The 27,376-nt window shown below is 43.2% G+C and overlaps 2 protein-coding genes across 13 annotated transcripts in view; one reads left to right on the forward strand and one right to left on the reverse strand.

Moving 5' to 3' along the window:
- The first annotated feature begins 251 nt into the window (after positions 1-251).
- LOC139539811 (VPS9 domain-containing protein 1-like) overlaps positions 252-27,376 on the forward strand; it is a 51,136-nt gene continuing 24,011 nt past the window's right edge. For 2 of the 12 annotated variants that reach the window (XM_071343122.1, XM_071343121.1), the window contains exons 1-9: positions 21,552-21,713; positions 22,143-22,215; positions 22,919-23,104; positions 23,188-23,350; positions 23,692-23,806; positions 26,037-26,099; positions 26,485-26,537; positions 27,062-27,149; positions 27,254-27,339. In XM_071343122.1, coding sequence (XP_071199223.1) covers positions 21,567-21,713; positions 22,143-22,215; positions 22,919-23,104; positions 23,188-23,350; positions 23,692-23,806; positions 26,037-26,099; positions 26,485-26,537; positions 27,062-27,149; positions 27,254-27,339 — 974 coding nt within the window. In that variant the 5' untranslated portion in view covers positions 21,552-21,566. The other 10 variants (XM_071343125.1, XM_071343124.1, XM_071343123.1 and 7 more) reach the window with 10 other exon arrangements.
- On the reverse strand, positions 6,965-21,061 carry znf276 (zinc finger protein 276). Its single transcript, XM_071343131.1, has 11 exons — positions 20,480-21,061; positions 20,027-20,342; positions 19,864-19,910; positions 19,395-19,757; positions 19,161-19,242; positions 18,981-19,064; positions 18,666-18,782; positions 18,456-18,531; positions 18,231-18,348; positions 17,594-17,693; positions 6,965-9,533 (listed from the first exon to the last, which is right to left on the reverse strand). The coding sequence occupies exons 1-11, from the start codon at positions 20,748-20,750 to the stop codon at positions 9,266-9,268; spliced, it is 1,842 nt and encodes a 613-aa protein (XP_071199232.1). The 5' UTR covers positions 20,751-21,061; the 3' UTR covers positions 6,965-9,265.

Below are 27,376 nucleotides of genomic sequence, written 5' to 3' on the forward strand. Positions count from 1 at the left end.
ATTGGCTCAGCGTCGTCCGGGTTTGGCCGGTGTAGGCCGTCATTGTAAATAAGAATTTGTTCTTAACTGACTTGCCTAGTTAAATGACATTTCTCTCTTTGTACATCAGAGCTCCTGTCCAGGTTCCTAAGCTCAGCATTTGAGGGGTCTTTTTTTAATTGAACCTTTATTTAACTATGCAAGTCCGTTAAGAACAAATTATTTTTTTACAATGAGGGCCTACCCCCGTTCAAACCTTCCCCTAACCTGGACGATTCTGGGCCAATTGTGCGCCGCCCCATGGGACTCCCTCTAGCACTGCGATGCAGTGTCTTAGACCGCTGCACCACTCGGGAGCCCTTGACTTGGAGAACATGATCACTGCTTTCCTCCTGGCCCGTAAGGGTGCACTGGAAGGGCCTGGTGTTTTCCCCTCGTACAGTGAGTGGTTTAAGGCTAGTCCCCTCAGAGTTTAGTTAGTGGCTACTAGAATACCAATATGTTGGTCCCCTCTCTTCTTATGTTTGGGCCTCTTAGACAAAGTTGACTTCTCTCCTGTCTTCCTGGATGTGTTTCGGCGGTGCCAGCAGTTACCATTGGAACAGTAAGAAGTCTGTGGTTTTCCTGCTGAAGTTCCTGTCGGACATAGTGTCCTTTGACCCCCGCAGTACCTGAAGGTCAGGTGACAGATACTCTGGCTCTGCTTTAACACTTTACTGCTGGACTGGGCCTTTAGTCTGACTGGTTCCCTTGCCAAGACCAGACTGGCTGACCTGAAGGTAGGGCCTAGAGAGTCACTGAACCAGTATGTGAGGCGTATATAGATCAGCTGAGACATTCCAGTTATTCCAATGTAACTAACTCTGACTGGTTGATTTACCATACCACAAACCCTCTCATTCAGCAGCTCATTCATCTCCTCATTCATCTCCTCTCCTCCAGATGTATAAACAGGGTCCCCCTCTCTCTGTCTGCAGGAGATTGGCCTTTATGAGGATGTCTCTAGGGCAGGAGCTCTTGTGCAGGTTTGAGCGCCCTCTGCTGGTTGTATTTGTGTGCCATCTCTTCAATTCATGTTTTTCATGTATTAATTATGTGCGTATCAGTCTGTGTGTTTGTGTGCAATCTGCCTTCTCAGCCGGGGTGTCAGGCGGGTCAGGATGTGGACAAGGCAGTCTCTTTGTTTGAGAGCACAGGAAGGATATCTGCCACAGTCATCATGGAGGCCTTGTAGGTACCCTAAAATATAGCATCAACATGCTGCATAACTCTCACAAATCACCTATTGAGATCAATGTACTGATGACTGATACATATCGTATTGTGTTCTGCACTGTGTCTGTTTTTATGTGTCACCACACTTGCACTCTTTTCCTACTCCAGCATTTTCAGAAGGCCATATTTCCTGACTCGTTTTCTCCCTGCCCTCCTAACTCCACATGTGGTAAGACTTATGCTCTCTTGCTTTAAAATGAATGGATTTTATTGAATGGTGTGTTCACATGCTCTGTCCAGCTATTGTATTCTTTGTCTCTGTCCAGTCAGCTGCATGTAAAGCCTGATATCAGGATAAATTTCATAGATTCACTCAAAAAGTCAGTTCTGGTATTCACACTCACAGCCATACAACCACTGACTGACCACACAGTTTTCTGTTATCGCTTTGAGTCTGATACAGATGTTTTGTGTATGTTGATTCCAGTTGTTTGTTCAAATAGTTAAACAAAAACACACACACACATACAAATCAAACCAGTCTTATTATCTCTGACTTGACAGAGTTGTCTGGCCAGGATCTCCCACACGCTGAGTATTGTGTTCCCTGAATGTGCTGAGGAACTGGTTGGCCAGACAATCATCAAGCTTCATGTAGATCAGTCGAATTCCCTGAGCTGCACAATAAAGTCGGAAGGAATGCCAGGAACTGCCGACTGTTCTCCCGTCTCTGCATTTCTCCCTCTCTTCTACTGTTTTTCTCCTCTGCTCTGTCTCAACTATTTCGTTTCCTACTCTATTTGTCTGTCGTTCTAGTTATTTCTGATGCCACACTCACTGTTTCGGTCTCTCACATTGTCTGTCTATCCTGTCTATGTTCAGGTGGAGAACATGATCCTCAGGAGCTTCTGCCAGAGATATTTGGACGCCTCCGGAATAAGCCCACCAAATAATACAGAATTGTCACTACTTGATTTTCTTTCCAGTCCATCTGCACATAGTTGTGTATATTATGATGTTCTTAGCCTCCACAAGTGTAACTGCAAGTCAGCTAAAAAATGCACTTCTCTCCTTTGAGCTTAATGTGCTCTGTGACCCAAGACCGAGCCCCTGGGTGTCTCAGTTTGTCAACATCCTGCTGGGACACAGACAGCAGACACAGACAGACTCTCTCTCACTCTCTCCATCTAATTTTCCCTCTCTCTCGCTCTCTCCATCTAATTTTCCCTCTCTCTCACTCTCTCCATCTAATTTTCCCTCTCTCTCGCTCTCTCCATCTAATTTTCCCTCTCTCTCACTCTGTCCATCTAATTTTCCCTCTCTCTCACTCTCTCCATCTAATTTTCCCTCTCTCTCGCTCTCTCCATCTAATTTTCCCTCTCTCTCGCTCTCTCCATCTTATTTTCCTGCTCTCTCTCTCTTTCTTACCCCCCTCTCCTTTTTCCTATAGCCTCTTATAGTCTTCTTTTGTCCTTCCATATAGAGGGGGATCATTGAATTGTGCACCTTCATGCCTCCCAGGCCCAGTGCCCCCTCGTGCAGCTGTGCCCACCCCTGCTGCCCGGCCCTGTGTCTGTTCCGGAGGCACTGGCCACTGCCTTGCCCTGCCCCACCCAAACCAACATGCTCTTCTGTGTTAGGTGGGTGAGACTGGAGAGGGACCCTCAGCATCTAGGATGACATGATACTAATTATACGGTATATTGTAAACCAAAAGGCACAGTTAACTTTAGCTCAATAGGACAGTGCTATCATAATATGTATTTATGTGGACTGCTTTGTTTTTGTTGGCCAGATTCTGCGTGGCTGCAGGGGTACTATGGGCTCTGCAGGATTGAGTCACAGTTTGAACCGCAGCAGTAAAATAATCCCTGCAGCCTCAATAAAAAGGTACCGGTATGCACGTTATTTTCCCAGTGTCACTGAAATGATCTTTATCACCCAGCCACACTCTGAGATGCCCTTTATGTAAGCAGCAGGGGGCTGCTGTTTTAGCGGAATGTCACATACGCCTACAGTTGTACCTCTCTGCTTGACTACACAGAGACATGTCCTGCCTAGCCCTGAATTGGTGTGTGTGCATGTGCGATGGTGTATTTGCAGATGCTGTACCTAATTTCCAGACTAATGCCAGATGCGAGGAGGTTGCCGATTGAAGCGAGTGGGGAATCTGATCATGTGGAGGCAGACAGACAGGGTGAGCAGGAGAATCATGGGTTGTGGAAAAGTGTTACTGACACAAATACGACTGGGAGGAAATCTGACTTGGCGCTATGGAAACACGCCCCCCTTCCGTCTCCTAGTAAAACTCCCAGAATACCAGGTGAGGCAACAGATTAAAACCTGCACAGTCTAAAACCTTGTCGTAAAGCATAGACCTCCTCAAAGTTGTCCGTGCCCCTTTGGAACACATTGGCTGATATTGATGATACATTTTATAGCCATTTGTCGTCTTTGTCAAGTTGTCATTTTCAGTGGCTTGCAGCTGAACTCAGAGTGCAAAGGAGTAAGGATGCCCTGTCTGACCCAGATAAGTGAAGCACATGCCTTAATAAACAACACACAGATTAATTTTGGTATATATTGATGTATTGAATATGTAACAGAGCCTGTGTGTATCAGATAGGAGTACCAGCAGCTGGCGTGTCAGCAGCTATACCTTCCCTTTCCTGAGGACCAAGGGAGCTGTGGAGGAGACATGAGGACAGTCTGCTCACACATTCTTAACGCCATCATGGACCAGCAGACGGGGTCAGTATTGGACTGATCTGTAACCCAGATCATTCTAATTATCCAATAGACATTGTTGAAGTCAGTTCAGTATCAGTATTGTTTTGAAATCAGAGTGAAGAGGACTCTGGATTGTGAGACCATCATGGAATATATCAACTAGTATCAGGTGTGCCCATATAGGGGTTAAGAGAGGGAGGGAAGGATGGAGGGGTTAAGAGAGGGAGGGAAGGATGGAGGGGTTAAGAGAGGGAGGGAAGGATGGAGGGGTTAAGAGAGGGAGGGAAGGATGGACTATTACAGAGCAGGATGATTAAATTGGCTACAGTCTGAATACATGTGTGAATCCATAGTTCACTTCTCATCTTGACCAAACCTGTTGAAATCAAGACCCTTATTTATTTTTACAGAAATACTATGATGTGTTTCCCAGATTTGATTATTATTGTTATACTGCATCTCTTTGTGTATCAGAGGAAGGGCAGCTTCCAAGCTGCACACTTCTTAACAGTAATTTGGTTCCATTCTTAGATTATTAACTGTACTGCTATAGACATGGGTAGACACAACATATTGTGATATTTATCATAAGAAATTGGAATATCTTCCCTCTTTTTATTTTTCATAGGCTGTCCCCTGAGCTGTAACTGTCCATCAGGAGAAGTGAACAAAACCAAATCCCTGATCAGTCTTCACTGTCCACTGCTCCTCGTCTCTGCTAGTGTACAGTACATTATACTACCAGGAACACGTCTGATTGTTAAGCTGAGGTGAAGTACACCTTAATCTGAGAGTTTTAATATATGATGCTGACTGAGTGTAATTTGTGTGTGTGTGTTGGACAGCACTAGTGGGGCTGTCTCTCCCCTGTGTTGGTGTCGCCTCAGCAGCTGCAGGTACTGGCTGACTGTCACTTGTGGGCCTACTGATAAAACAGGATCATGCGTACATGCCTGTGTATATAGAACATTTACTGATAATACTCCTATACAAACTAAATGTAAACTTTTATTTCAATGTTATTTTTGAGAGTGATGATTGAGTTCATGTGCTGTCTCTTTGGCAGTTCAAAGAAGGGGTGTCATGCCCTGTTCCCTCTGCCCCGCCCCTGCTCCTGGCAGCCTGTCTGCACTGTATATGGGAGGGCCAGGGGAGTGGCCAGGGCCAGGGCATCAGGACAAGCCTGGAGATGTTGGGACAGCTGGCAGAGCAGCACAGACAGGTGAGGACACATAAAGTTTTTCAAACTCAACCTAGATGTTTGCTCAATAGATTCACTAGCCACGTTTGTAAGCTTTGACAGAGTGGACACGTAACACAGCCAATTGAGAAAATCTATTTCACACCACCTAAAGGACAGAGGTCAACGTTCAAAGAAAACGAAACCCACACATACGTAGGTTTCTTAATATATACAGTTGTGGCAAAATATATTGGCACCCTTGTACTTTGTTAAAATTATTCCTTATTTCTTCTAAAATAAGTTGAAATTGAAAAAAAAAATTGGTCTTCACACCTTATTGGATTTTCAACATTGCAATTGGCAACCCAGAGCTAGCACTTGGTTGCACAGCTTTTAGCCAAGATAACGGCCAACAAAAGCTTCTTGTGGCCATCAATGAGCTTGCTGCACCTTTCTACTGGCACTTTGGCCCACTCGCAGCAAACTGCTGAAGAGGTGTGGCCTCCACCAACTGCTGTTTTCACATTTTGCCATAGGTTATGGATGTGATTCAGATCTGGACTCTTCGCTCACCACTCCAGATCAGTCCAGTGCTTCTTCTTGAACCATTCCAGGGTGCATTTTATGTGTTATTGGGGTAGTTGTCCTACTGGAAGACACACAACCTTGATCAGAGACAGTTTTTGAACACTGGGTTGAACATTGCACTCCAAAACACCTTCATAATCTGCTGATTTGTATTTGTATTTATTATGGATCCCCAAAATCATACAATGTGATTTTCTGGATTTTTGTTTTAGATTCCGTCTCTCACAGTTGAAGTGTACCTATGATAAAAAATTACAGACCTCTACATGCTTTGTAAGTAGTAAAACCTGCAAAATCGACAGTGTATCAAATACTTGTTCTCCACACTGTAGATGGGACAACCACATATCACAGTTATAGTAAGTACATTTTCCTCAAAGTCAGTGCTAGTAGGGTGGGTGGGAAAGGTGGGGGCACTGTGGGATTTAGTCAATGCCAGGAGTTTTTCCTGGATAGGTTATGTGGTCAGGGAACTCCTAGCCCTACATACTAAACTATGTAATAGTAATGTATTCAACAGACTAAAACACCTTTTACACTAACAAAACACCACATAACTGTAATGTTTATCATACAACATTTTGTGTCTCTGATGTTATATTGGGTATTTATATATAATTTTTTTAAATCAAGAACAAAGCCCATACCAGCCTGTAGCCATGGTAACATTAGAGGAATACATAAGACTGATGCCTTTATCCTTTTACAGGTATATTTACTTGGTCAAACTGTCAGTGCTGTCCTCAGTGTCATCCATCTTCTTGTTTATATGCGAGTTCTGTATGTGTATTGTGTTCTGTTTCCCTTCCAGCCTGGTCCCCCATCTTAACTCTGAGATGTTGGAGAGGACATTGAAGGCCCCAGGGTTCCTGTGCTCTGCTACTCATCCCTTATCAAGCTCTTTATGGATGGCCAGACTTCTTTCCCTGTGACCGAGCACCCAACTGATGAGGTGAGCTTACTTTGATTCGCAAAAAAAGCACAGATAATCATGTTTAATAATCATACATCTACACTATGGTTGTGGTATGTGGTCAACAAACTACTTACAGTAGCATTTTTCTGAATCTGCGTTTTGGTCTCACAGATGGACCCCCTCCCAGATTCTGACTCGGGCCCAGTAGGTGGTTCTGAAGATTCTCTGACATCCCCAACCTCACTGTCTCAACATCAGCTGAACCAGGTAACACATTAGTGCACTGACCACCCAGAGCAAGGCTGATCGCAGTCTGTAGCCCATAGAGTAGGACTGGGTTGAAATCAGCTGGATATGACATAATGATACATTTATTAGGATTTCACAAACATCAAACATTAACAAATACAGCCTATGATAACTTTCTGGGCTTCACCTCATGTCAGACTCTGCTTTTTACCAATGGCTCTCAAAACACAGCAGATTGATATACCATTGTACTTTCTTTGACCCACATAATACCCTATTGAGTGACCCTCTCTCTCTCCCCTGTTCCTTAGCTGGAGGTCTTATGTGTTGACCTGACAGCAGCTCTAGTCTTTCAACTCAGCCCTTCCAGCCTAAGCCAAGAGTTGGACTTCCTCTGCGTTAGGAAAGTATTCAGACCCCTTGACTTTTTTCATATTTTGTTATGTTACAGCCTTATTCTGAAATGGATTAAATAGTTTCACCCCTTCAATCTACACACAATAACCCATAATGACAAAGCAAAAAATATATATCACATTTACATAAGTATTCAGACCCTTTACTCAGTACTTTGTTGAAGCACCTTTGGCAGCGATTACAACCTCAAGTCTTCTTGGGTATGACGCTACAAGCTTGGCACACCTGTATTTGGGGAGTTTCTCCCATTCTTCTCTGCAGATCCTCTCAAGCTCTGTCAGGTTGGATGGGGAGCATCGCTGCACATCTAGTTTCAGGTCTCTCCAGAAATGTTCGATCGGGTTCAAGTCCGGGCCATTCAAGGACATTCTGAGACTTGTCCCGAAGCCACTCCTGCGTTGTCTTGCCTGTGTGCTTAGGGTCGTTGTCCTGTTGAAAGGTGAACCTTCACCCCAGTCTGAGGTCCTGATCGCTCTGGAGCAGGTTTTCATCAAGGATCTCTCTGTACTTTCCTCCTTACATCTTTCCCCTCGATCCTGACTAGTCTCCCAGTCCAGCCGCTGAAAAACATCCCCACAGCATGAATCTGCCACCACCATGCTTCACTGTAGGGATGGTGCCAGGTTTCCTCCAGACGTGACGCTTGGCATTCAGGCCAAAGAGTTCAATCTTGGTTTCATCAGACCAGAAAATGTTGTTTCTCATGGTCTGAGAGTCTTTAGGTGCATTTTGGCAAACTACAAGCGGGCTCTCATGTGCCTTTTACTGAGGAGTGGCTTCCATCTGGCCACTCTACCATAAAGGCCTGATTGGTGGAGTTCTGCAGAGATGGTTGTCCTTCTGTAAGCTTCTCCAATCTACACAGAGGAACTCTGAAGCTCTGTCAGAGTGACCAGCAGGTTCTTAGTCACCTCCCTGACCAAGGCCCTTCTCCCCGAATTGCTCAGTTTGGCTGGGCGGAGGCCAATGACGGAGGCCACTGTATTCTTGGGGACCATCAATGCTGCAGAAATGTTTTGTTACCCTTCCCCAGATCTGTCTCTCGACACAATCCTGTCTCAGAGCTCTACGGACAATTCCTTCAACCTAGTTGTAGAAATATCTCAAGGATGATCAATGGAAACAGGATGCACATGAGCTCAATTTCGAGTCTCATAGCAAAGGGCCTGAATACTTATTTACATAAGGTATGTTATGTATATTTAATACATAGACCAACATTTTAAAAACCTTTTTTCGCTTTGTCATTATGGGGTATTGTGTGTAGATTGATGAGGATTTGTATTTATTTAATACAATTTAGAATAAGGCTGTAAAGGAACAAAATGTGGAAAAGGGGAAGGGGTCTGAATAATTTCAGAATGGACTGTGTGTGTGTGAGAGAAATATATATGGGGCTACAGGCACACCTGTGGACTGTTACTAATTTGGCTTCCTTGAATCATGACAACTTGCCTTCCTTCATGAACAATATATATAAAGATGTATGGGGGAGTTTGAAAACTTGGTCTTTGTCCTCCCATGAAGAATATACTTGGCTAGCTACATGATAATGTTGCCTTAAGGATATAATTATAGAGCAGTACAACACTAAAGTAAGTATCACACAGCTTACCTGACTTTGAAAGAGGATCCGCTAGCTGTGCTCCTTTTAGAAGTACTGTCATTTATACACAGTGCACATATAACTTATAATAACCTTATTCTCTACCTCAATGACCATTCTACACCAGACTCCTTATAGAGCAGGGGTCGGCAACAGGCGGCTGGTGGGCCAAAACCGCCACGCAAGTGATTTCTTTGCCTTAGTTGTGGTCAATTTGCAGTTGTACAAAGTTATTATAATTATGTACTGGCTCTCTGACCATCCGCTCAGACAGAAATCGTCCCGCAGCTGAATCTAGTTCCCTAGCCCTGTTATACTTTGTGGTTTAGGTGTCTTTGTGGTTGTTATATCTCCTTGAAGGTCACAGGCCTAATCAAGTTAGTCAACTGGTGTAAGGGTTCAGTTCCCCAGTCTCTGTGATGGTCTCTATGTTGGTGATAGCAGGGTTGGAGGGGCTGTCGATGTTTCCTCCGGCAGCTGCTAGTGTGAGGGGATGCACCATGGACATGTGGACGTTGAGGTTGTGGGCCTTCTCAAAGCGCTTTCCACACAGTTTGCATGCAAATTCCAGATCAGCTTCTGCCTTGTGTTTAGTCATGTGGTACTTTAGCGATGCTCTCTGGCGGCACTGGAAACCACACACTTCGCACCTGAAAGTGAAGATAAAAAGGTTTAGTGAGGCCATAACCAAACAAGAAAATGCTCATCCAGAAGCCGCACTCCTAGTGGTCGGGGACTTTAATGCAGGAAAACTAAAATCTGTTTCACCTCATTTCTATCAGCATGTCACATGTGCAACCAGAGGAAATAAACTCTAGACCACCTTTACTCCACACGCATACAAAGCTCTTCCTCGCCCTCCATTTGGCAAATCTGACCATAATTCTATCCTCCTGATTACAAGCAAAAACTAAAGCAGGAAGAACTAGTGACGCGCTTAATACGGAAGTGGTAAGATGACGCATATGCTAAGCTACAGGACTGTTTTGCTAGCACAGACTGGAATATGTTCCGGGATTCATCCAATGGCATTGAGGAGTATACCACATCAGTCACCAGCTTCATCAATAAGTGCATCGATGACGTCGTCCCCATGGAAATCGTACGCACGTATCCCAACCAGAAGCCATGGATTATAGGCAACATCCGCACTGAGATAAAGGCTTGGGCTGTCGCTTTCAAGGAGCGGGACACTAATCAGGACACCTTTAAGAAATCCCGCTATGCCCTCCGATGAAACATCAAACAGGCAAAGTGTTAATACAGGACTAAGATTGAATCCTACTACACCGGCTCTGATACTCATCGGATGTGGCAGGGCTTGCAAACTATTACGGATTACAACTAGGTGTGTCCAAACTTTTGACTGGCACTATATGATGTGGATATAGTACATGTTGGATTGTACATGTGGATAATATGTTGGATTATGAATAAGGCGACTTAATTATCTGACTGATTTTCATGCAGTGGACCATAAGTTAAAAAAATTGTGTAGCTGAGCTAATTGACTTATATGCGCGCTTCAAAGCAAGCAACATTGAAGCATGCATGACAGCACCAGCTGTTCCGGACGACTGTGTGATCACGCTCTCCGTAGCCGATGTGAGCAAGACCTTTAAACAGGTCAACATTCACAAGGCTGCAGGGCCATACGGATTACCAGGACATGTACTCCGAGCATGCGCTGACCAACTGGCAAGTGTCTTCACTGACATTTTCAACCTCTCCCTGACTGAGTCTCTAATATCTACATGTTTCAAGGAGACCACCATGGTCCCTGTGCCCAAGAACGCCAAGTTGCTTTGAAAGGCAGAGATGGTTGTGGAATCATGTAGTAACCAAAAAAAGTGTTAGACAAATCAAAATATATTTTATATTCTTCAAAGTAGCCACCCTTTGCCTTGCGGACAGCTTTGCACACACTTGGCATTCTCTCAACCAGCTTCATGAGGTAGTCACCTAGAATGCTTGAAGGAGTAGCCCACATACATTATGCTGAGCACTTGTTGGCTGCTTTTCCTTCATTCTGCAGTCCAACTCATCCCAAACCATCTCATTTGGGTAGAGGTCGGGTAATTGTGGAGGCCAGGTCATCTGATGCAGCACTCCATCAGTCTCCTTGGTCAAATAGCCCTTACACAGCCTGGAGGTGTGTTTTGGGTCATTATCAGGTTGAAAAACAAAAGATAGTCCCCCTAAGCGCCAACCAGATGTGATATCACTGCAGAATGCTGTGGTAGCCATGCTGGTTAAGTGTGCCTTGATAAATCACAGACTGTGTCATCAGCAAAGCACCCCCCACGCCATCACACCACCTCCTCCATGCGTCACGTTGGGAACCACACATGCGGAGATCATCCGTTCACCAAGAATCTCAAATTTGGACTCATCAGACCAAAAGGACAGATTTCCACTGGTCTAATGTCCATTGTTTGTGTTTCTTGGCCCAAACAAGTCTCTTCTTCTGATTGGTGTCCTTTAATAGTGGTTTCTTTGCAGCAATTCGACCATGAAGGCCTGATCACTCAGTCTCTGAACAGTTGATGTGTCTGTTACTTTTATTTGGGCTGCAATCTGAGGTGCATTTAACTCTAATGAACTTATCCTCTGCAGCAGAGGTAACTCTGGGTCTTTCTTTGGTGTGAGAGCCAGTTTCATCATAGCGCTTGATGGTTTTTGCAACTGCACTTGAAGGAACTTTCAAAGTTCTTGAAATGTTCCGTATTGACTGACCTTCATGTCTTAAAGTAATGATGGACTGTAGTTTCTCTTTGCTTATTTGAGCTGTTCTTACCATAATATGGACTTGGTATTTTACCAAATAGCGCTATCTTCTGTATACCACCCCTACCTTGTCACAACACAATTGATTGGCTCAAACTCATTAAAAAGGAAATAAATTCCACAAATTAACTTTTAACAAGGCACACCTGTTAATTGAAATGCCTTCCAGGTGACTACCTGGAACGACTCCAACACCATCATTAAGTTTGCTGACGACACAATGGTGGCAGGCCTGATCACTGACAACGTTGCGACAGCCTATAGGGAGGTCAGAGACCTGGCAGTGTGGTGCCAGGACAACAACTTCTCCCTCAACGCGAGCAAGACAAAAGGAGCTGATCGTGGACTACAGGAAAAGGAGGGCCGAGCACGCCCCCATTCACATCATCAACGGGGCTGTAGTGGAGCGGGTCGATAGCTTCAAATTCCTTGGTGTCCACATCACCAACAAACCATCATGGTCCAAACACACCAAGATAGTAGTGAAAAGGGCACGACAACAACTATTCCCCCTCAGGAGACTGAAAAGATTTTGCATGGGTCCTCAGATCCTAAAAAAGTTACACAGCTGCACCATCGAGAGCATCCTGACTGGTTGAATCACTACCTGGTATGGCAACTGCCCGACCGCAAGGCGCTACAGAGGGTAGTGCGTACGGCCCAATACATCACTGGGGCCAAGCGTCATGCCATCCAGGACCTCTATACCAGGCGGTGTCAGAGGAAGGTCCTAAAAATTGTCAAAGACTTCAGCCACCCAAGTTATAGACTGTTTTCTCTGCTACCGCATAGCAAGTGGTACCCGGAGAGCCAAGTCTAAGTCCAAAAGGCTCCTTAACAGCTTGTATCCCCAAGCCATATGAATGCTGAACAGTTAATCAAATGGCTACCCGTACTATTTACATTGACTACCTTTTTTACGCTGCTGCTACTCGCTGTTTATTATCTATGCAGTCACTTTACCCCTACCTACATGTACATATGACATCAATTACCTCAAATAATCCGTACCCCTGCACATTAACTCGGTAGCGATACCTCCTGTATATAGCCTCGTAAATGTTATGTTTTTTTTAATTATTTTTTTCTCTCGTTTATTTAGCAAATATTTTCTTACTCTGCATTGTTGGTTAAGGCTTGTAAGTAAGCATTATATGCCAAGGTCTACCCACTAGAGGTTGCCCGAATTATGATTTTTCAACACCGATACTGATTATTGGAGGACCAAAAAAAGCCGATACCGATTTATATATATATTTGTAATAATGACAATTACAACAATATTGAATAAACACGTTTATTTTAACTTAATATAATACATAAATAAAATCTATTTAGTCTCAAATAAATGAAACATGCTAAATTTGGTTTAAATACTTCTCCAACACTGTGTTTTTGCATTAAGTAAAAGTGCAATATGTGCCATGTAAAAAAAAGCTAACGTTTAAGTTCCTTGCTCAGAACATATGAAAGCTGGTGGTTCAATATTCCCAGTTCTTTAATATTCCCAGTTAAGAAGTTTTAGGTTGTAGTTATTATAGAAATCATGACACGTCAACTATTTATCTCTATACCATTTGTATTTCATATACCTTTGACTATTGGATGTTCTTATAGGCACTTTAGTATTGCCAGCCTAATCTCAGGAGTTGATAGGCTTGAAGTCATAAACAGCGCTGTGCTTCAAGCATTGCTAAGAGCTGCTGGCAAACGCAGTAAAGTTTGAATGAATGCTTACAAGCATGCTGCTGCCTACTACTGCTCAGTCAGACTGCTCTAACAAATATGAGCCTTTGGTCAATAATATGGTCAAATCCGGAAACTATAATTTCGAAAACAAAACGTTTATTCTTTCAGTGAAATACGGAACCATTCCGTATTTTATCGAACCGGTGGCAACCCTAAGTCTAAATATTGCTGTTACATTGCACAACCTTCAATGTAATGTAAATTAGTTCGCAACGAGCCAGGCGGCCAAAACTGTTGCATATACCCTGACTCTGCTTGCACTGAACGCAAGAGAAGTGACACAATTTCCCTAGTTAATAATGCCTGCTAACATTCATTTATTTTAACTAAATATGCAGGTTTAAAAATATATACAGTTGAAGTCGGAAGTTTACATACACCTTAGCCAAATGCATTTAAAAACTCAGTTTCACAATTCCTGACATTTAATCGAGTAAAAATTCTAGGTCTTAGGTCAGTTAGGATCACCACTTTATTTTAAGAATGTGAAATGCCAGAATTATAGTAGAGAGTGATTTATTTCAGCTTTTATTTATTTCATCACATTCCCAGTGGGTCAGAAGTTTACATACACTCAATTAGTATTTGGTAGCATTGCCTTTAAATTGTTTAACTTGTGTCAAATGTTTCAGGTAGCCTTCCACAAGCTTCCCACAATAAGTTGGGTGAATTTTGGCCCATTCCTCCTGACAGAGCTGGTGTAACTGAGTTAGGTTTGTAGGCCTCCTTGCTCGCACACACTTTTTCAGTTCTGCCCACAAATGTTCTATAGGATTGAGGTCAGGGCTTTGTGATGGCCACTCCAATACCTTGACTTTGTTGTCCTTACGCCATTTTGCCACAACTTTGGAAGTATGCTTGGGGTCATTGTCCATTTGGAAGACCCATTTGCGACCAAGCTTTAACTTCCTGACTGATGTCTTGAGATGTTGCTTCAATATATCCACATAATGTTCCATCCTCATGATGCCATCTATTTTGTGAAGTGCACCAGTCCCTCCTGCAGCAAAGCACCCCCACAACATGATGCTGCCAACCCCGTGCTTCACAGTTGGGATGGTGTTCTTCGGCTTGCAAGCCTCCCCCTTTTTCCTCCAAACATAACGATGGTCATTATGGCCAAACAGTTCTATTTTTGTTTCATCAGACCAGAGGACATTTCTCCAAAAAGTACAATCTTTGTCCCCATGTGCAGTTGCAAACCGTAGCCTGGCTTTTTTTATGGCAGTTTTGGAGCCGTGGCTTCTTCCTTGCTGAGCGGCCTTTCAGGTTATGACGAAAAATGACTCGTTTTACTGTGGATATAGATACTTTTGTACCCGTTTCCTCCAGCATCTTCACAAGGTCCTTTGTTGTTCTGGGATTGATTTGCACTTTTCGCACCAAAGTACGTTCATCTCTAGGAGACAGAACGCGTCTCCTTCCTGAGCGATATGACGGCTGCGTGGTCCCATGGTGTTTATACTTGCGTACTATTGTTTGTACAGATGAACGTGGTACCTTCAGGCATTTGGAAATTGCTCCCAAGGATGAACCAGACTTGTGGAGGTCTACAATTTGTTTTCTGAAGTCTTGGCTGATTTATTTTGATTTTCCCATGATGTCAAGCAGAGGCACTGAGTTTGAAGGTAGGCCTTGAAATACATCCACAGGTAAACCTCCAATTGACTCAAATGATGTCAATTAGCCTATCAGAATCATCTAAAGCCATGACATAATTTTCTTAGTGTATCTAAAGCCATCTAAAGCCAACTTAGTGTATGTAAACTTATGACCCACTAGAATTGTGATACAGTGAATTATAAGTGAAATAATCTGTCTGTAAACAATTGTTATGGTTAGGTACATTTGTGCAAAGATTGTGCTTTTTTCAGCAATGCGCTTTTGTTAAATCACCCGTTTGGCTTAGTTGAAGTAGGCTGTGATTCGATGATAAATTAACAGCCACCGCATTGATTATATGCAACGCAAGACAACCTAGTTAACCTAGTAATATCATCAACCATGTGTAGTTAATTAGTGAATATGTGAAGATTGATTGTTTTTTTATAAGGTAAGTTTAATGCTAGCTAGCACCTTACTGTGGCTCCTTGCTGCACTCGCGTAACAGGTGGTCAGCCTGCCACACAGTTTCCTCGTGGATTGCAATGTAAATCGGCCATAATCGGCATCTTAAAAATGCTGATTACCGGTTGTTGTGAAAACTTGAAATCGGCCCTAATTAAAATCAGCCATGCCGATTAATCGGTCGACCTCGACTACCTACACCTGCAGTATTTGACGCATGTGACAAATAACATTTCATTTGAGGGTGTCACAAATCAAAAGAGTACCACGCGCTCTCCCAAAAGCTTGGATGGTGAGTAAAACCCACAAATTCAGACAAACAAAGAGGTAATGGATTGCATTCAAATATGTCACAAAGCTTACTTCATATTCAATGTTTTACATTTTTTACTGCATCAGGGATTTCGGCACAGAGGTATCGGCTTTACAGCCATATATGTCCTTATCCAGTCCCAATTCCTCCTTCCATTAATTCTTATTAACCCAAATCATACCACATACAGTGCATTCGTAAAGAATTCTGACCCCTTGTCTTTTTCCACATTGTTACGTTAGCCTTATTCTAAAATTGATTAAATTGTTTTTTCTTTCATCAATCTACACACAATACCCCAAAATAACAAAGCAAAAACAGTTTATTTTATTTGTGCACATTTATTTAAAAAAATGTAAAACTGAAATGTCACATTTTACATGAATATTCAGACTCTTTACTCAGTACTTTGTTATAGCACCTTTGGCAGTGATTTACAGCCTCGAGTCTTCTTGGGTATGACGCTACAAGCTTGGCACACCGGTAATTGGAGTTTCTCCCATTCAGATCCTCTCAAGCTCTGTGAGGTTAGATGGAGAGCTTTGCTGCACAGCCATTTTCAATCGTGTTCACTTCTGCGTTGTCTTGGCTGTGTGCTTAGGGTTGTTGTTCTGTTGGAAGGTGAACCTTCGCCCCAGTCTGAGGTCCTGATCGCTCTGAGGCAGGTTTTCATCAAGGATCTCTGTACTTTGCTCCATTCATCTTTCCCTCGATCGGGACTAGTCTCACAGTCCCTGCCGCTGAAAAACATCCCCACAGCATGATGCAGTCACCACCATGCTTCACCGTAGGGATGGTGCCAGGTTTCCTCCAGATGTGACGCTTGGCATTCAGGCCAAAGAGTTCAATCTTGGTTTCATCAGACCAGAGAATCTTGTTACTCATGGTCTGAGAGTCCTTTAGGTGCCTTTTGGAAAACTCCAAGCGGGCGGTTACTGAGGGGTGCCTTCTGTTTGGCCATTCTACCATAAAGGCCTGATTGGTGGAGTGCTGCAGAGATGGTTGGCCTTCTGGAAGGTTCTCCCATCTCCGCAGAGGAACTCTGTAGCTCTGTCAGTGACCATCGGGTTTTGGTCACCTCCCTGATCAAGGCCCTTCTCCCTCGATTGCTCAGTTTGGTTGGGCGGCCAGCTCAAGGAAGAGTCTTGGTGGTTCCAAACTTCTTCCATTTAAGAATGATGGAGGCCACTGTGTTCTTGGACTGTCAATGCTGCAGAAATGTGGTACCCTTCCCCATATCTGTGCCTTGACACAATCCTGTCTCGAGCTCTACGGATAATTCCTTCGACCTCATTCCTTGATTTTTGCTTTGACATGCACTGTCAACTGTGCGACCTTATATAGACAGATGTGTGCCTTTCCAAATCATGTCCAATCAATTGAATTTACCACAGGTGGACTCCAATCAAGTTGGAGAAACATTTCAGGGATGATCAATGGAAACAGGATGCACCTGAGCTGAATTTCGAGTCTCATAGCAAAGGGGCTGAATAATTATGTAAATAAGGTATCAGTTTTTGTTTTTTTATACATTTGCAAAAATGTCTAAACCTGTTTTCGCTTTGTCATTATGGGGTATTGTGTGTAGATTGATGAGGATTTGTATTTATTCAACCCATTTTAGAATAAGGCTGTAACGTAACAAAATGTGGAAAAAGGGAAGGGGTCTAAAGACGTTACGAATGCACTGTAATCAAAGGCTTGGCTACAGTCTGACAGACTCATCAGTGCCTGAACTCCTCACAACGCAGAACCTTGCCTTCTGATATGAGCTTTATGTCCCTCTGTACTTACTGTAGTGGCTTGACCCCTGAGTGGCGCATCTGGTGCACAGACAGGTGCTTCCTCTGCTTGAAGGTCTGACCACACTGGTCACAGATGTAGTTCCTCACCTCTGGAAAAGGGTCAAACTTAAAGGTCCAATGCAGCTGTTTTTATCTCAATATCAAATTATTTCTGGGTAGCAATTAAGTACCTTACTGTGATTGTTTCAACTAACATTGTCGCAAAGAGCAATTTCTCAAGCAATAATTTTGCTTGGACTGTTTGGGAGTGGTCTGAGTGGGGAGGGGAAAAACGAAAACTGAAAACTATCTTACTGTCAGAGAGGTTTGAAACTCTATTAAATAATTCACTGGCTAGTGATGTCACTAGGCAGGCCAAAACTCCATCCCACCAAAACAGGCGGTCTTTTCAAACAGCTCTTACACTAAAAGGGCATCATCATCATTTTCACAATTTCACAGTATTATTATATAAATATAAAACAGGATTATCACATTTTTGACTGCACTGGGCCTTTTAATACAAGCACACAAACATCTCTCAGGTTGCGCCCAAATGGCACCCTAATCCCTATATTGTACAATATGCTTGACCAGGGCACAAAGAGATTAGCCTTAGTCCTCAGTATTAGCCAGTCCAAACCTACCTGTGTGGATGAGTTTCACGTGTCGCTGCAAGTAGCGGTCAATCATGAAGACCTTGTTGCAGCCAGGGTGAGGGCAGGGTCGCTCACGGATCTCTTCATGGTGCTCCTTAATGTGTTTCTGTACCCCACAGATAAAAACAGCTCTCAGAAATCACTTATGTATTAATAGAAATGGTCATGGCCATAAGAGGATAAGCAGTGCCGTAAGGATGACTTGTATCTGACCTTCATGCCGTCTGCTCCTCGGTACACAGCTGAGCAGCCCTGGTACGGACATTTGTAGATATTGGGCAGCTCCTCTCTGAAAACAAAAAACAAACATGGATATTTCACATGTATTACTCTCCACTACCAGCTACACTCCAATTCAAGATTTTAACATCTGTTCTACTACAAAGATCTGGTGCTTTGGCCCCCAGACAGCTTCTACCGTACCTTTCTGACTTGATTGGCTTCTTCCAACCAGGCTTGGGTCCTGGCTTCTTTCTAACTTTAGGCTCCTTGGGAGTTTTTGCTTCTTTTCTTCTGGTTCTCTTCTTCGGGGAGGCAACTCTGCAAGCCATGGGAAAGGGGAGAAAACACTCATGCATTTGATGCCCTTTTTTCCACTACCAATGTTGCTCTTACTGTGCTCTTACTGTCCACTTATGTGTTACTATGTTATTACTGTGTGTATCAATACGAATTGTTCCATGTACATTATTTTGCTTTGATATACAAAATAGCTAGAACCCACATCAATCCACTCACTTCTTTTCTGGGTATGGTTCAAATAATTCATCAGAGGATCCACTTTTCCTTTTATCTTCCAACTCATCCTCACTGGACATGTTCCTAAGGTTTCACATGAACACACACAGCCTATAGTTTAACCAATCTGAACTTCCCAGAATTGTAGAACTTGAACCATGTGTGTCATTGTTGACTCACCGGTCATATAGGTCAATGTCACCTGTCCTGTCCATGAGTGGGGCTGGTGCAGGGGAGGGTGTCTCCTTAGCAAAGAGAAATTCTAGGAACAAGAGGGTCAAAACATAAGATGGTAACCACCTACAAAGAGTCACATTTCAATGCAATCAAGACTATACTTAATTGAATACTGAAATTAAATATGGTGTGTTCCCGTTTCTCAGTGTAATTTTGAGGCACCAAAAGCTGTCTCACCATCTGCACTGGTGGTAGTAGCATCAGTGTTGATGGACCTCTGAGTCAGTGGGGTAGCAGCTGGACTGGCCTGGGGCATGGTGGTGTTGACAGGGTTTCGGTTCCCTCTTGGCTGCTCCTCAGCTTCCAGTAGGGGATCACACCCAGTGTGTCCAGGATTTGCTCTGGTCTGTGTGTCCATCATGTAACTATGTCCATCCACACACGCCCAGACAGCCCTTACTGAGCCCCAACACTGCCCCTCCAGCACTTCTTTCAGGGCAGGGCAGGAGCGGCAGTCCTCTGCATGGTGGTGGGCCCAGGACACCAGGCTGTGGAGACACTTGGGATCGGAGGGGATGGAGAATGCTGGGAGAGGGAGGGCTGGTTGTCAGGTTGGAGGAAAGAGAAATGGGACATTTAGTAAGTGGTTATCTCTGCGTATCAAAATCTGGTAATCATCTTGTCCTGATGGAATGTATCTACTTACACAACAAGCTGGGACGCACTGTTGATTGAGAGCACTCTGAACTTTTCCTGAAACCAAAATCAACATCATGTTTTGATTTCACTGCTCATTACTGACCCTCCTATAGGTTTACAATCGCCGCTCTCTACCCTGTGACATTACAATTGCTCGCATTTGTCCTCACCTGTCTCTGGTGTGCACATTCACAGATGGCAAGAGGTTTACTCTCTGCAGAAATGTGAGCAGGATAGTGTGGCACTTGTAGAATTTTGTATGGCAGTTCTTGCAGACAAATTGTGAGAGACGTGGGTCACGGTTCAGTGGCACTCCCACTAGGCGCTGAAAGTCTGTGTAGAAAAGCAGGGGCGACTGGGCTGGCTCTGTCTGGTCAGGGACCCCCTCCAGCTCTCCTGGCCACTTGTCAAAGGCATGCCGCAGCCTCCGAGGTGAGAACTTTCCATGACAGAGTCGACAGAATGCAGTGCTGAGTCTGCCCATACCTGTTGGAAGAGTCAAGGAGGTTGCATTTGAGAAAGTGTAAGAGCTGATCCTTTACCTTGTGGAAATAAAAACACATGACAACCGGTCATTGACGTCAATCTAGACTGATCTGTCAAGAATTTTGCTGGGGACTCACCTGATTTCTTTGATCTATTCTCTGGATGCTCCTCCCCTTCTATCTCCACAACTGACACAGTTGTGCTCAATTGTAATCTTGCAGATCTGTCGCTTGGACCAACATCCTCGAAACCTCCATCACATGCAACTGATGGTGGAGTTGTTTTCACAGCATTCTTTGGTCTTTCTCGCCGCCCAGCAGGTTTCTTGACTCCAGCCACTGACTGAGTCTGGCTTCTCTGTCCTTCTGCCACATCGGGTAGCCGCGCTCGTCTCCCTCTCTTCTTCATTACACAGAGTCCTAAAGAGGATCCTAAAGAAAAGTCCTGTCAATATAATGTGGCAGTAGCTTTCAAAGTAACTTGAGTCTTACATGGGGAGCGCTGTTATCAGTATAGCTGTTTAAAACCCAAAGTTGATCTGCAGCTGCGACTTCCAATGAGGAGAACACGATTCGCCTCAAATTCTAGCAGTCATTTGTAGTTTTAACATTTAGTTGGTTGGTGGTTTAGTAAAATATACATTGTCGATTTAACAGTAACACAATATCGTAAAGCACGAACAGGAAGCGGTTTCTATTGAAACACGAAACCCGGAAGTAATAAAAAAATTACGCCGATAGAACAATAAGACATATATTTCACCAGATGTATAAATGTGAAGCATCCGGTTGGCGTTTCCACTCACTACCAAATATGGTAACACATTCTGCAAATGTTCTCATCATCAATGAAACATTTGATCTCAATACAGTTTAAAGTTACCATGACTAAAATCGGTTACGAACAGAGTGGACAATTCTTTGTAGACTTTACCCTTTTTATTTAAAAAATCGCTATGTTTAGGAGTGCAAAGGGCGATTTGAGTTCTTGCACACGCGCACTTCACAGAGTAGGCGTTCCCTATCAATAGTAGTATACGTTCTAGAACACAGCAATAGGATCTTGCTAGCTCTTGCTTGGCTCTGCCCCCTCCTTGCTTGTTCTTCCCACTATGACTATTTGTTTCCCATAGAACACAGCCTGTCGGATCCAATCTTGGGTTAGTTATTTAAAAAATCTGTAGCGCCATCTTGCGGCTGTTGAAATATATACTTCCGTTCGTTCATGCAGAGTTTACATCCGGAACGATTGGTCACAACAATAACAACAACCACCACCATGGCAGCAGCTGGCGCTGACATGAAGCCCCTTCAAAATGCCATGAAAATAGCTAAAGTGGCTATACAATTGGACGCAGGGAACCGACATAAGGTATTCTAATGTCAAGCTTTCAATACCCTTACGAAAAAGGATGGAGTCAGAGTGCAGTATAACTTCACTATGCTGCAAATCCTGCCTCCAAAATATATATATATTTTTTACTGCAATATGTTTTATGTGTGACTGCAGTTACACTACAATTGCAGTTCGACTGCAGTTATGCGTCCAAAATACCACAATCGACAGCAGTTTCAAAACTGCGATCTTTTTTGTAAGGTTTGATTTAGAATTACAGTGGTGAACGAGTTTTATAGCCACGAGATATGCTTCGTTGATGACGTAAACAATGCAACATTCTTGTTACATACAGTAGCTAGTTGGTGAGTTGGTATAATGTGCTACCTCTGTTGTAATGCTTGTATTGTAATGTTTCTACAGTAGCCTACTGTTGTAAGTTTACAGCTTAATTTTTTTCTCTAGGAGGCTTACTGTGAATACTTGAGGAGTATCAACTTCATCTCCCACTCACTTTTGGAGGATGCTGTATCGAGGCGTAAGATGAGACGTGGACAATATTCCATTATGCAAAACTAAATAAATCTAATTTCATTCAAGAGGTGCTCTGTAGATAAGAGCTGTTATGGTGCTTTCAGGATGGGACTGCAACTACATCTTTATGCCTGACAGTCACTGAGCATAAAGACATCTAAGCTCAATCAATCAAGATACTATGACGTGTGTCATCTTTCTCCACTCCATTCAACGCTGCCAGGGCAGGTCTATAAGTCATTTTAGAACAGTATTTCCCAACCCTGGTCCTTGAGTACCCCCAACAGTAAGCAGTTTCATTGTAGCCCTTGACAAACACACCTCATTCAACTCATTGAGGGCTAGATGATTAGTTGAATCAGGCGTGCTTGTACAATAAACATGTGTACTGTTGGGGGTACTTGAGGACAAGGTTTGGGAAACACTGTTTTAGAAGGTAGAAAATAAACAATTGAACAAGTTCTGGAGTAAGTAGTTGACTGTGTTTGTAGACAAGCACAGGATTACCTCACACATTGATTCATTTACTCTCTCCTGAAATAATCAACAACACTAAAGAATGACTGTATCAACCTTGATGATGTAGATACTGAGATTTAATCAGTTCTTAGCATCGATTGTTTTAATTTAGTTGCAGTGGGTAGTGGTTACCAGTCGTAAAATGTTGCTTTTCTCTTCTGCTATTTTGATTTTCTTTACTCATCCAGAGGGAGAGATAGTAGCAGTAGAGGTGGAAAAGATGTTGAGGCTGGCTGAGCAGTGTTTGGAGAGAGCCAAGTCCTCCTTCATAGGAAGGAGAGATGAACCTGCAACCCCTACCTCCTACACGACACCTATCAACTTGGCAGCACTCAGCCTGACCACAGCCTTAGCAGTAAGCCCTGGAAAGATTGGTAAATATATTTAGCCCCAAATTTTGCAAAGTTTTTCAAATGACTTTTTCCCGAAACGTGTCAACCTCCTGTCCCTCCTCCAGTTTCGCCACAACCACAAGAGCCGGTTATTTACTCGGTGCCTAAACATAACCCCAGGCCTGGACAGCGCAGAGTTCTCTCTGAGGGTGGAGGGGAGGTCACCACCTTCCTGCCCCCAGAAGTCTTCCAGAGTTTGCAGATAGTGGAGTCACAGGATACCAGGAAGTGAGTTGTTGTCAGAGAAATTGGGGACTAAACAATCAAGGGACAAAAAGGAGAGTTCTAGAAATAGCCACTCAGTGAAATAGAAGGACGCTCTCTGATTACTGTATTCATGAGATGCCTACATCAGAAGTCACTCTTATCAGTGAATGGTTGTCATCGTAGAACTTTGTTAAATTGTTGAAGAGGTCGATGATTAATACAGAGTTGATTTAATACAGAGTATTCAAATAGTGCAGAACTGAAATTCACATTGTAAGCCACCGCAGTCATAGACTTGATACATTTTATACCTTTGGTAACATGTGACTTAACATTTTTGTATGTTTTTGTGTGTATTAAAGGGAGCTTACACCCATAGAGGAGGCCTCGCGGTTGAACCAGAAGTTGAAAGAAAATTATGAAGCTCGTCTGGCCCGACTCCCCCCTGCTCAGGCCCGTACACAGAAAACTTCCCTGGTCAGTCTTTGTGTTTGTGTGTTATTCACTTATACCAAAGAGACACCACATTCAGTTTAACCAAACTTTACATTGCAACCATGATTTTAGAATAGCCCCAAAGTTGGATAAATTGAAGGATCTTGTAAATTTAACTGGCTGCTATTTTAATTCACAGTTGTGTGTCAGATTACAGTAGAACACCGAAGCAAAGCAGAAAGGTTGTGAGATTCACACAGCTGTTATATCCACTACATATGAGTTTGACACACACACACATGAGTACCATCTGATGTTGGTATGAGGCAGAGTTGGATCCAACAAGAACTCAGCATCTTGTTTCCTCTACATTAATTATGTCCATCAGTTCTGAGACTCTGCTATGGTGGGTATTTAGAGCAGTAGACTTGCAGAAAACAGCTTCGAATGAAGTAGTCTGATAACATGGAAATAAGAAATTATTCATGCTTGACGCAAGTGTACTCATTGATTTATCTATTTCATATTTATTTTTAAATATAATACTCTGGGTTTTGCATTGAAGCACAATCGCATGCATGCACGAGACTAGTGTCATGTGAATCCATACAAGGTTCACGCCCCTTCAAGGTGATTAGGGATTCGATTCGTTTGGACTTTATTTGGCGCGCCACACGCTCTTGTTGGATTCGAGTTTTAGTTGAGAAATCAACAGGATTAGTGACTCACTCTAAGGTTAGAGATTGAGGCGAAATACGGTCAGAATACAAACGACAGCGGGCAGCTTTTTTTTGTCTTCCTCTTCATGATCGCGTTGTCGTGTCCTTCAAGGAATACTAGTTTTACTTTTCCACGCGTTTTAGTCGCTTAGAACAAAAAAGATTTGAAATCCCACGATTTAGATGCCAAGAATGTTTCGGCGACATAACGGCCAAATGGATCTGCGGGCTCATTGGGAAAAATTGAAGGAATTTGTGAAGGTACTTTTTATGTCCATGTAGTTTTATTGTTTCAGTTACGTTTTACCCACACACTACTATACAAGATGTATGCCGCGTTTAAAACAACTGGGAACTCGGAAATCTCAGACTTTAGTGCGTTCACGACAACTCTTTTCGAGGTTCTCAGTTGTCTTGAAAGCACCAGTAGCACAGACTACTGCACATGTACTCACAGGGTGACTAGTAAGCATTTCACTGTAAGGTATACTACACCTGTTGCATTCGGCGCACGTGACAAATAAACGTTGATTTGATTTAGTAGTAGGATCGTTCCCAATGAGAGCGATATATACACTATACATACAAAGGTATGTGGACACACCTTCAAATGAGTGGATTTGGTTATTTCAGCCACACCTGTTGCAGACCGGTATAATTTCGACCACAGAGCCATGCAATCTCCATAGACAAACACTGATAGTAGAATGCCCTTACTGAAGAGCGCAGTGATTTTCCAACGTGGCACCATCATAGGATGGTCTTGGGCTTTTGACCATTTCTTCGGATTCCTCATGTCTAACTCATTGTTAGAAAAAGTTTGGTCCAGTTATATATTTATGAGGTATTATACACTGAGTGTACAAAACATTGAGAACCTGCTCTTTCCATGACTTAGCTTTCACCTGGATTCACCTGGTCAGTCTGATGTCACTTGTTAAATCCGATTCAATCAGTGTAGCTGAAGGGGAGGAGACAGATTAAATAAGGATTTTCTTAACCCTTGAGACAATTGAGACATGGATTTTGTATGTGTGCCATTGAGACAAAATATTGAAGTTCCTTTGAACAGGGTATGGTAGTAGGTGCCAGACGCACCAGTATGTGTGTCAAGAACTGCAACGCTGCTGGGGTTTTCCACGCTCAACAGCATCCTGTGTGTATCAAGAATGGTCTACCACCCAAAGGACATCTAGCCAACATGACACAATGCGGGGGGTCAATCATTTCTTGTGCTTTTTGAGGTGGAACGACCCAGTAGAAGTGACCTCTCCAGGAGCTTACTCAAGTGCAATCAATGACCCTTAACCTATGAAGTTTTGTTGTTCAGACCCTGATGAGCCATATAATGCAATCGGCCAACAGTCAGCCTACCTCAGGCAATTACTGGTTGTAGTGTTGAGGTGATAACATTTTATGTTTACCTTTCAACTAGAATTCTTCCTCCTGGAAAATATTACTTGTCTTATCTCTCACACATTTCTGACATGCATGTATCATCTCTTGAAGTAGTCTGGAAATGTAAAATATTAATACATTTTCTTTCAACGCAGACACTCTCTCTTCAGAGGCAGATGATGGAGAACCTGATCATTGCCAAGGCCAGGCAAGATGCTGTATCCTTCTGTTAATGTGGACTTTCGGGGTCAGTTTGATATTATATAAGTCTAGGAGTCAATTGGGTAAGAATGTCCACTTGATTAAGTTACACCAGGATCCAAATTATGGCATCATGGCTGAATGAGCCTTACCTGTGATCCTTGGTAAACACATTCCAGACACCCCATGTTATGTCTCCTGTAACTGTGTCATAAGAGGACCCTCAAGTTACATCATCTATTATAGTGACTGACCTGTTAGTGTTGTTTGAAAGTAGCTACCTTCTGAGAGAATTTATGCTATTGGTTATCCATGGGGATAGGCATGTAGCTTTGGGGTGAGCTGCTGTTTTATGTTTAGATCCAGTGGACATTTGGGAAGGGTTCCTTAATACGTGTGAAGCTCCAAAGGAAGATGGAGGAGAGGAGACTGCGGCTGCAGGAGGAGGCCAACAGGTGAGCATTTGTCCCCTCTGACAGTAGAACTCGGTACACATCACAGTTCAAGACTGTTGAATGGCTTTACAGGTGAACCACATCAGTAATGTCTGTAGTATAAGTGCTGCTACTTTGTAGGAATTGGAATAAGAACAGAAACCTGACACTTGTGTATTTGCAGTTAAGTTTAGAATACTTCAAAACCATTTCCCCTCATTAACCACTCAATCCACCCTTAATTTAAGTCTTCTGATATGTAGTATGAAAGTAATTGAAATGGTGCTTGGAGCTGAGCTCCAGTTGCATCCATGTATCTGAGTAAGGGCTACTGAGTGGCACAGGGGTCTAAGGCACTGCATCTGAGTGCTTGAGGCGTCACTACAGACACCCTGGTTTGATTCCAGGCTGTATCACAACCGGCCGTGATTGGGAGTCCCATAGGGCCCAGCGTTGGCCGTCATTATAAATAAGAATCTGTTAACTGACTTGCCTGGTTAAATAAAGGTTAAATAAAAAAATCAATGTGTCTGTGCTGTATGCAGGAGGTTTGCCGCATCTGGAACAATTACTGCAGAAGAACAGGAGCAACGTGTTCTGTACACAAATGTTTTGGAATATGAACAAGATCATGTGAGTTCAAAGTGCAGTGACAACTTGACAAGTCATTGTGTCGATAAGTGAACTTTAGTGTTTCCTGTCGAGTTGTCCTCATCCTGTGTATGTTTGACTTATAGGACTGGCCCAAGCTATGGAAAGCCAACATTAAGAAAAATCCTAATGATGCCACATTGGTTTCCGGGCTTGTTTCATGTCTTCTCAGGTACCAAACACGAGGCCGCACAAGGCAGTCCTAGTCC

Source organism: Salvelinus alpinus, chromosome 15 (assembly GCF_045679555.1).
Source record: "Salvelinus alpinus chromosome 15, SLU_Salpinus.1, whole genome shotgun sequence".
In the NCBI taxonomy this organism is placed as follows: Eukaryota; Metazoa; Chordata; class Actinopteri; order Salmoniformes; family Salmonidae; genus Salvelinus; species Salvelinus alpinus.